General features: G+C 40.4%; 1 protein-coding gene across 2 annotated transcripts; it reads right to left on the bottom strand.

Moving 5' to 3' along the window:
- On the bottom strand, positions 1–10,243 carry LOC115787694 (major histocompatibility complex class I-related gene protein-like). Of its 2 annotated transcripts, none has more exons than XM_030740464.1 (7): positions 10,112–10,243; positions 4,298–4,558; positions 3,700–3,975; positions 3,301–3,603; positions 2,811–2,915; positions 2,622–2,639; positions 1–2,363 (listed from the first exon to the last, which is right to left on the bottom strand). In XM_030740464.1, the coding sequence occupies exons 1-7, from the start codon at positions 10,158–10,160 to the stop codon at positions 2,314–2,316; spliced, it is 1,062 nt and encodes a 353-aa protein (XP_030596324.1). In that variant the 5' UTR covers positions 10,161–10,243; the 3' UTR covers positions 1–2,313. The 2 variants fall into 2 exon arrangements, with proteins under 2 accessions (XP_030596324.1, XP_030596325.1); XM_030740465.1 differs by having other exon boundaries at positions 2,811–2,912.
- Between the last annotated feature and the right edge of the window lie 578 nt (positions 10,244–10,821).

Below are 10,821 nucleotides of genomic sequence, written 5' to 3'. Positions count from 1 at the left end.
TCTCGCCCAAGGATACATTGGCATGCAGCCTGGAGTAGCCCGGAATTGAACTGCCAACCTTCCGATCAGTAGGTGACCTGCTCTACCTCCTGAGCTACAGCCACACCAGAGTCATATTCAATATTAGACACTGAATTGAAAGGCTGAGGATCTACAACACTGTCAAACTGCACTGGTCTCTGAGAAGGTGCAGATATCTCCTACTTTATACATAATTTGATCTGAATGATCATAATGCAACAAGCCCTGATCCTTATAGTTTGGTAAACATTTTACAGTTATTAATCCAGTGAAAAGCATAAATTTAATGTCTTCAATACTTCTGTTGGTGCATGTGCACAAATCTTTTTCTAAGACTGTCCAAGATCATTTGTTCAGTGCTTTTTGGAAAGTTTGCTAGCTGGACAGCTGTCTGTATTTATCACTGCTGGACATTTGACCAGTTTTTATTTAACTGCTTGTACCAATAAAGCTACCACAGCAACAGAATTACAGCAGAGATTCTGTTGCTGCATGCTTCAATGTTTCACTGTCATCTGCTAAATGACACGACTTGTTCACTGTCAGTCTCTCAGTGACACAACACACTTCGTTACCACACTATCACCACACAGTTAGATGCATAACCAACATTAAATTTAATGCTGTTGCTTTGTAGAGGACTTGTGATGCACAGTGATGAGTCAATGAAACAGATTCAAATCACAAACACATGAATCACAGACAAATGGAAAAATCATAAAAACATCAGTCAAGACTGTAGATCAGGAGTGTCAGACTCAATCACAGAACAGGCCAAAACTGCAAACATGGTCTAAGGCTACGTTGACACTGCAGCCTGAAGTGACCCAATTCTGATTTTTTGTGAAATCTGATGTTTTTTGCGTGGTCGTTCCTATTTCCAAATATATGCGACTTGGCTGTGATCTGTGTGTGAACTGCAAGCGAACCTGAAAGTGTCCCGCATACACAGTAGAGGACACATAACGTCATATGTAGGGAGCGTGCTCAGTGTTTGCAGAAGTAAGTTTGTTTTTCTTCCCGCTTCCGCGTAGCAGGACGCAGAATAGTGACGTTTGTCGAGTATCAGTGACGTTCAGGTCGGATGAATGCGACCTGGCCGTACAGACACAGGTTGCATTTGAAAAAAATCAGATCTGTGTTGTTCAGACTGGCATGAAAAGATTGGATACAGGTCGCATAAGGGCAAAAAAATCGGATTTGGGTCACTTCAGGCTGCAGTGTGAACGTAGCCTCAGACGCAGGCCGAATGGGATTTATTAAACATCTAAAACTGAAAATATTTTAAATCAGCAATATGAATTTGAATGGCTGTGCTACAGAAACATTTTCCTCAACACATTAAATATAATATTTTTCTTCAAAAATAACCTCAGGGAAAATAAGATTTCAAGCTGATAAAAATTTGCAAATTTCATTTTTGATGTGATAGAAAAAAGAAACAACAACGAGCTGCTTAGTTTCTCTCTTATTCCATTTCTTTCTTACTTTCTGTGAACTGACAGATTTCTCAGGTAGATCATCTCACCTGTGTATAACTCAGAAGCTGTTTCCTCTGAAACTGTCGCTGATTTAAAGCTTTGCCTCTTATAAAGTTCCCTGTCTGTGTTTCGGTGTTTGAGTTCTGTCTTCAGGACTTTGCTGCAGCGTTTCCTGCTGTGTGACGCAGTGATGCACCGTCAGCTCACCTGTGCAGGTCTCCCTCTGCATCTTCTCCCGTATCTGTACCACTAATCCGCTCTTTTCCCAGCACATCACAGGCAAGGAAAAGAGACAGACGGTTTACCTCTGATTTCATCGATCCTTGGCCTCCCACCTGTTTTCAAAGCCCACTATTCGTTTGGCCATTTTTTGGGGTCAGGAAGCTTAAATGTCACTGTAAAAAGTGCTGACTGATGTTTTTATCGGCTGATCACTGATTGGTGTGTCATTGGCAACACGGGAAAATGGGTTAGTGCACAGGTCTTGACTTGTGTGGCAGCTGTCGCAGTGCATAGCAGGATTTGTACTATAAGTGATGGGAGCGCCAGTTACCGGCGGGCCATTAATCATAGCCATATTAAATTATCTCACGGGCCAAATCTGGCCACTGGGCCTTGAGTTTGACACGTGTTCTAGATACAAATATCTGACCATGCACTAACTGACAGCAAGTAAAGCAACCTGTTCAACAGTGGTCTCCACAATGTTGTTATTACCTGTGGGTAATATTAATCACAAGTGTGTCTAAACTGTGTCTTTGAACTGTGGAAGCTCCAGCAGAGCGTGGAGAGCAGAGCTGCTGCAGGACAGTCAGCTTTGTGTGTTTAGTCTCTCAGACTGCTCAGAGTCATTATCAGCACCTGTAAAACAAAAGCAGACAGTCTGGATCTCTTTGAGCCTTTTTAAAGGGAGAATCTGCAGTGATTGTTGGCTCCTGCTTTCAAACACGCCCCCCCCCAGTTTAACCAGTGTCAGAGAGATCAGCTGTGGTCAATGGAGGGAGAACATAAAGAACAAAGAGAAGCTACACTGGCAAAAAGTCCTGAAGGTTTTATTTCTACATGAATCTATAACTGGTTTTAATCCTGCACATTAAACATAAAACAGTTTTTACTTACAGGATGGAGAACATTCAGCTGAAACAGACAAAGAAAAAAATTTAGTTGTCAGATTATTTTAAATTGGACATAAATCCCCACCACCACCACCACCACCACCACCAGCAGCAGCATCCAAACACATTTGGCAGTATGGATTAAGATGATCCAAAATCTAAACTCAATATTTCCTCCATTCAGATTTCTCACCTTTCTTCTTCTTGTGAGCCACAAATGCTGCAGCTGCAATGAGGATGAGAGCTAGAACAACCACTGCAGCACTGATGGAGATCACCATGTCAGTGGGCTTCTCTGCTGAACAACACATGGCAGCACTTTATGATCCTGAACTAAAATGTGAGCAGCTACTAAAGAATGAGTGAGGAGCCAATCAGAAAGGAGCTGATGGTTGATGAGTCTGACCTCTCTGAGTGAAACAATGAAGAGCACCAAACCATTACTACTCAGTGATTCCACATTACTCCAACATTAGTTACTCCTCCTGTGCACTCTGAAGTACAGATACATCAGACTGTGTGGGACCTCACTGCTTTTATTGAATTCCAGTTTTAGCCCAGACTTATATTTACATTTATATTATTAATAATCACAGTAACAGTAAGCCCAGGGTTAAGGATCTAATCTGAAAGCTAGAAAATCTCAAACAATAGTTTCCAAACCCTGCAGGATCCAGTCTTACCCATGTTGGTCCTGATCACAGCTTTGTCCAGTTTGGTGATGATGTCACTGCTGACATCAGAGAGGTGAAACACACAGTCGTACCTCTCCCAGTCTGCAGGTGTGACTGATGAGAGTTTCAGATCAACACTCATCTGGAAGGTCCCATCATTGTTGGGGAGGATCTCTCCATGATCCACACCTTCATGGATCTCCTCTCCATCTTTCCTCCAGAACATCATGGCTCTGTGAGGGTAGAAACCTGTAGCGTGGCAGCTGATTGGAGAGGAGGGAGACTTCTGGAGGAGAGACACTGAGGGAAGAACTGGAGAGAGACGGCAGCTGTTTCATTCTCTACTTTATAAATAAGGAAGTCATATAGCCATATAGTCATTTGCTACCTAAGATTATGTAATCCTACCTGTCTGCAGAAAGCTCCTCCAATAGTGCACATAGTTCTTTAATAACTCAGGGCATTTATGGCTGTAAAAGTATTTATGGTATTCAAATTGAGCTTTTTCAGTGTCCCATCTCAGTTTTGTGGGGACAGCTTGTGGTTTTGGAGCAATCCATGTCAGTGTCTGCAGGTCCAATGCTATGAAGTCTTCTCCATTATAACCAAACTGATTGAACCCATTAACCTCTCCAGTCTCATCAACCCATTCACAGCCATCCATTCTTTGCAAAATATGAACACCTGAAAAGAGAGAGTGATGATAACTGCAGGAAAAAGTGAGATGTCAACACAGCTTATACGTCACATCTTTATCACAAACAAATGGACAAACAAAAAACTGTCAATCAGCTTCATTGATTGTTTTTTACTTTATTTTCAAAGTGTGGTGTGCATCACAGATTTAACATCACATCACACTCATATAGTCTAGCTTGATATCTAACTACATCTAAATTGTATCTAACCTCAGAATGACTGAGTGGATGCTGGTGTGTCTGTGATTTTAAAACAAACCAGGATGATAAAAAACACTTCAGCAGTAACAAGTGAAACAAATCCATACCTTCAGTTTGGTTCAAACGTTGCATCAAACTCTCAATGGTTGCCTTGAAGAATTGCTGATCATTCAAACATTTATTAGTGCATGACTCCAGGAGCTGAGGGTCATCCTTAAAGAACTGAATCCAGTCTTTTTTGAGTTCTAGTCCTCTTATGCTGTTGAAGTCACCTATCTGAACTCCATCAACAAGTGCAACAGCCACAAACTCAGGGATGATCTGGGCTCCAGAGGTTTCAGTGACGAAAAACTTAAAGGAGTGTTTTACTGTAAAATTGATAAGACTTTGAATTAGGTCACATTTCTATCAAATATATATACAGCCAAAGTAGACAAAGTAGAATCACTAATTAACCTAATGTGACTCCAGGGCCCAATTCCAGGAAGCAGGTTCAACAAACTCTGGCAGCTCTGAGGTTTCAGTTCCAGAAAGTCTGAACAGTCAATCAACTCCAAGTATGTTTACCCCGAGTTAAGCACAAGCATGAGTGCAGACAGAAACCCAACAACCATGAAGTTCATGATTCACCGTGGTGATGGGTAAATAAGAGCAGATCCTCCAGTTTAATCCACCTGAGGATGTGTTTCAGTGTAGACCATTTATGAGATTTTGTTGAAGACCGGCCAGCACAGGCCTGTACTAAGATGCAGGATTGTGTCTCATCCTGGTAACTTTACCAGGGTATATCACCATGGCAACCTATGCTGTGAGCCTAACCTGCTTCGGAGGAGGTTTGGTTGCACATGAGAGAACAACAGGGTTAAAATCATGGCTTAATGACCAAACAGTTCTTCGGAAAACAGTGTCACCATTTCTGGAAGACCCATTAGACCTCTGTGAGTGGAGTAGGAGGCTCTAAAGTTTGTTTTTTAAAGCATCTAAAGTCTTTGCTTTTCCCCAGTGAGCATCAGTAATAAATAATAATTCTTAGATGAAGCTTTATCCCTTGATTTTTTTTTTCTTTTGGTTGCGAACAATTTTACAAGCTCAATGTTACGAAAACAGGACACCTATTTGTATTTGTGGAACTTCTATTAAACTCGCCTAGATTTCAATTCTATTTATCTATTTATTTTTTCGTGCTGTCAAACTGTTAAAAACCACCGAGGCTGCAGCTGAAAGAATAAATCTTAAACTTTCTCATGCACAGGTAAAAATGAACTTAATGAAAAACTCAATTATAATCATTCAGATTCTCCTGTGTCTCAGTGATAGTTATGATACTGATGACTCTGTTAACTTACACCACATGTGTAAAACTCAAGGCCCGCGGGCCACATCCGGCCCACGATCTAAATATATTTGGCCCGCAAGATAATTTCTTATAGCTATTATTAATGGCCTGCCAGTAAATAGCACTCCCACCACTTATACTAGGGCTGGGCGATATATCGAGTTTTGAAGAAATATCGATATATTTTCATATACGATATAAGATGAGACAATACCGTTTATATCAATTTAGTCACATTACAATCATACTTGTTTGTCTCCGCACAACTTCACACTGCCCCGCCTCTCTCCCTCACCACTTCACCCATAATTCATGCAGGAAGTTACAGCATGGCACTGTTGCCAACTTAGCAAATTTGTCGCTAGATTTAGCAGCTTTTCAGACCCCGCTGGTGAATTTTTTTTCGAAAAAAAAAACTCGCGACTTTTCCCAGTGACGTCAGTGACTTTCGGAGAGTTTTGGAAACCTGAAATCCTCCAATGTCGCTGTGTTTTTATATACATACAGCCTTCGTACTGCGTCGGTTTGTACGCTTTGGCATCGCCTAGAACCACAGGAGTCTCTGGCCATACCTCAACTAGATAGCAGAAGTTAGTACGTTGTACGTAAGTCACGTGACCTTAATAGCGGAAGTGGGTCTGTTTTGTGTGCTTGCAGACGCTGCATTGAGCAGGTGGGCCCATTGCTGTGATACGTCAGTGCTTATGTCTATGGATTTACAATCTAGAAGGGCCTTTTTGTTTATATGTTTTGGGAAGAAAACATATTGAGATATATATCGTATATGGCCATTCAGCTAAAAAATATTGAGATATTACATTTGGTCCATATCACCCAGCCCCAACTTATACTACGAATCCCATGATGCACTGCAACAGCTGTCGCGCAGGCCAAGACCTGTGCACTAACCGATTTTCCAGCATTGCCAATAACACACTGATCAGTGATCAGCAGATAAAAACATCACTCAGCACTTTTTACAGCAACATCTAAGCTGCCTGCCCCCCAAAAATGGCCAAATGAAAGTGGAAGACAGAGACTTTCCAAAGAGGTGGGAGGCAGAAGACCTGTTTGCTGACTTCGGAGGTAAACCGTGTGTCTTTTCCTCGCCTGCGATGTGCGGGCGAGGAGATTGGTGGGACAGATGTGGGAGGAGATGCAGAGGGAGACCTGCACAGGTGAGCTGACAGTGCATCAGTTTGCGGCTGTTCTTTTTGCTGAGAAACTGGACACAGTTTTTCCCACCTTGAAGTGCAAATTTAACACTGAAGCATCAAGCCCCAATCACACACACTCATAGCACTGCTTGTGAACAGAAAACCTGAAGTTTTCCTCATCTCAGTGTTAACAAACTCAAGAGTTTTAGCTAAGCCTGCTTTCTGGAATAGCATCCAGGGGGGTATACTACCCAGCCAGGCTGGCTTGACAAAACCTAGAACCCCAGTTAGAGATAACTGAGGGGTTTACTAACCTTACAAAAATCCACTATGGTTTCCTATGGTTTTTATGCAGTTTTACCATGGTAACTCATGGTGATTACAAGTACTATGGTCCTACCCATAGTACTACTATGGTTTATTCATAGCACTTCATGGTAGCTGTGGTGTTACTATGGTTTACATATAGCACTTCATCATAACTATGGGTCTACTATGGTTTTAAAAAAAAAAGATGCACTACTGTATCCATGTTATTACCATGCTTTCATCCAACACAATAAATGCTACCATAGTTTTTGTATTAAACCTACTATGGAATGATGATGGTGTGCTGTGGATACACAGGTGCTGGTTTGGTGGGGGAAAGAACCCAGATAGCAAAGCACCTTGGGGAGAACCCGCCTTCAAGTCAGCCCGCCCCAGGCTTCTGGCCCTCCAGACAGTACCCGCCCACTCACAGACAGCAGCTCGCACAACAGCGGCTCCGCTCCAGGCCCAGGGCAGAGCCCCTTCAGCAAACGCACTTTTTATTTTCAGGGAGTGGACGACAGCACTTCTCTACGGTAAGAACTGTAAACTGTTCTGTTAAATGTGCTTCATTCATGGCGTTACCTGTTCAGTAAACTTGTCCTGGTAGGAGATCATAAAGGTAACTGCTTTATTTGTTGTTTTTATTCAGAAATGTGAAAAATCTCTCATCTCTGCACGCTGCCTAATTAAGTAAATACAATCTGAACTTTGCTTCAGCGACTCTTTGTTCAGATGTTGTGTGAACAGGGTCTGTGTAACATCTGGAATCTATCTTAACTACTGCACCTGTAAAATATGAATTATGCAGCACTAACACTCTGTTGTGGTGTCTCTTCTGATGTCATGTGTTCATGCAGGTGAATGTGACCATGGAGGAGCCAGAAAGGACGAGGAGGTTTGATACCAGGTCAGCTGTGAGCCACAGGGGTCATCATGTTTGTTATTGTTTAAGTTAAAAGTGTTGTTGCTCATGTGTTAACTAATCTTAAGGAGGAGCTGCCTGTAGTGAGTCTGTGTTACCTCGCTTGTATCTTTCTGACCATTTGACAAACAGAAATGTATTTCATGCTTGATTAAATTAAGCTTTTTAAAATTGCATTAACACTGCCCATTTTACTGTGTGATTGCCTGAAATATGGGTTGTTATATTTGTTTGCTTGTTATAACATAAATAACTCTTTTTTTCAATGCTAAAACTTTTGACTGGTACTGTACAGGTGCTGGTCATAAAATTAGAATGTCATGAAAAAGTTGATTTATTTCAGTAATTCCATTCAAAAATGACCTTTTGTGTCGTCCCTCCTTGTGCGAGGTGTCAAAGGTCGTCTTTTGGACAACTGTCAAGTCAGCAGTCTTCCCCATGATTGTGTAGCCTACAGAACTAGACTGAGAAACCATTTAAAGGCCTTTGCAGGTGTTTGGAGTTAATTAGTTGATCAGAGTGTGGCACCAGGTGTCTTCAATATTGAACCTTTTCACAATATTCTACTTTTCTGAGATACTGAATTTGGGGTTTTCATTAGTTGTCAGTTATAATCATCAAAATTAAAAGAAACAAACATCTGAAATATATCAGTCTGTGTGTAATGAATTAATATAATATACAAGTTTCACTTTTTTAATGGAATTACTGAAATACATAAACTTTTTCATGACAGTCTAATTTTATGACCAGCACCTGTATGTGTTCAGAATGTTGCCATGTCTTTTACAGTTTATAAACACTTGGGATTTATTTGACACATTATTTTGCAGATTACACTCTGCAGAAATTTCCCAACCAACATAAACTGCTGAGGGGAGCCGCCAGGAACAAGCTTAATAACGAAAGCAAGAATTCAGAAAATATCTGGTAAGTTTAAGTGTATTTAACATTTCTTTCAACAGTGAACACACACGCACACACTCACTTTGCATGCAATATTGTTGTTGTTGGGGTTTGTTGCAATTAATAGTGAATATCTGTCACTCTTCCTGTTCCTCTTTCTTACACACATAGAGTTGGAGCTGGACCTGCCATCCCAGGAAATGAAGACTGAGTTACATTTATTAATAAAAATATAAATTATATAAAGATTTAATGATTCTCCTGTTTTTGATTACTCTTATACAGCTTTTTTGATAACTAGATGGAAGTATGAAGTAGGATTTTTAATTACATTTGCTATTGCATTAGAATTAGCCTAGTCATTGTTTGATGTATGTGTTATTGTAATACAGTTTTGTGAAACAGATTAATGGAGCTATAGATTTAATTAAGAAAACCATAGTTTGTAAAAATTATGGTAAAATAAAAGACATGGTAAGAACCATGGTTTATGACCAAGGTTATACTAGGGTTTAACTGTAGTCAAACCATGATAAAACCCTAGTAATAAACCATGGTTCCTATGGTACCCAAAAAAAAAAAAAAAAACCTATGAGAAGGATAGGAAGTGAGATTAATGACTTAGAAATGTTGGGCTTAAAAATCTATAAAGAACATAAAATGTATAACAGTCAAATCCAACACCATTGCAAATGAGAGATGAATGCTTAATTCAAGTCAGCGCTGCTGTTTATTTCTAAGCTGACTGCAGCAGATTAGAGCCTGAAAGTTTAAACCGGATCCATTTAAACATTAAATTACATTACTGCAGATTACACTGAAATATAACAACATTTATACATGTTTTAAATCATCTAAATAATACACCCACATTCCTGTGATAATGTGACACGCAGTTTGCACTTCAGTGGTTTAGTAATGTTTAACAAGCTGCACATAGAAAAAGTATTCCCCCAGCAGAGAATCTATATTCATGCTGTAAATAAAATAATCCGGATTTGAACCAAAATTTGCAACATAACCTGCTTCTGAGCAGGTTTTGGCTTCAGCATCAGTTACAGCACAGCACAGTGATTTAGCTACGTAAACAGATTTGTGAGTCAGAAAACGCTGACTTAAATCACTATTTTGTAATCATCACATGATAACATCTCTGATTAGAGTAGGAAAAAACGAACTTGATCGAGATTTACGTGTCCGGTGTGTAACGGCAGGCCTTTAGTCTTGAAATTCAGCCGCTATAACCTACGGGAAACATTTTAAATTGATACTTGAAATATGAATTTACCTGAAGAAGCAACGTGGCCGCAGAGGAGTAATGCAAACAGATTATTCATCGTCTTCTGTTTACTAACACAAGATTAAAAGAAACTGAACGGACTTGTACCACTTTCACTTTCTGTTATGCTGAACTTTCTTCTTCTGTGATTGGCAAATATGGGTCAGCAAACAGCGAAATGGTACATTACTGCCGCCAACTGGTATGGAGTGTGGACTGAACTGGAAAAAGAAAAAAATCAAACAAATTAGTGTACTTTAAGTAATTGAATGTGGTCAGATATCTTTCACTTCTTGAATTATTTTGCAGTAAATCAATAAGATCCAGGTTAACTTCCATTTTTACTGAGGTTTTGAATCAGTCGCCTTGTAATAAAACATGTTCATTGGTTTCATCTCCTCCACAGCAACAACATTGGGTGTTTTAACGTGCTGTGTAAACCCCTGTGCCCAAATCTGAGTCGCAATATGACCGTTTCTTCTCTCCTGTCCCTTCCTGTGCTTCAACACCAGCCCCTCGATTGCACCAGAAGGGACCTGGTCACTTCCCTGGCAGACCCCCTGAACTGTTTTTGACCTGTGTTTGGACTTCCGTGTTTTGGTTTTGTTTGACACAGGATTAGGAAGCTGTTGTATAAAAGGTGGCGTCCACCTGAGTATTATGATCTTGCTTCCAGTGACGCACAGTTCCGGGTTCTCCTTCATGCTTTCCCCCTAGCT

The sequence above is a fragment of the Archocentrus centrarchus genome, chromosome 11, assembly GCF_007364275.1.
Source record: "Archocentrus centrarchus isolate MPI-CPG fArcCen1 chromosome 11, fArcCen1, whole genome shotgun sequence".
In the NCBI taxonomy this organism is placed as follows: domain Eukaryota; kingdom Metazoa; phylum Chordata; class Actinopteri; order Cichliformes; family Cichlidae; genus Archocentrus; species Archocentrus centrarchus.
The sequence above is the reverse complement of the archived record's forward strand: the minus strand, read 5'-3'. Positions and strand labels throughout refer to the sequence as shown.

Excerpts from the sequence above, each read along its gene's own strand:
- LOC115787694 (XM_030740464.1), bottom strand. The coding sequence starts at position 10,160 with ATGAATAATCTGTTTGCATTACTCCTCTGCGGCCACGTTGCTTCTTCA. Across the intron at positions 4,559-10,111 it reads CGGCCACGTTGCTTCTTCAG|TAAAACACTCCTTTAAGTTT; the intron begins GTAAATTCATAT and ends TCAATTTTACAG. Across the intron at positions 3,604-3,699 it reads GAGGAGCTTTCTGCAGACAG|TTCTTCCCTCAGTGTCTCTC; the intron begins GTAGGATTACAT and ends GTCTCTCTCCAG.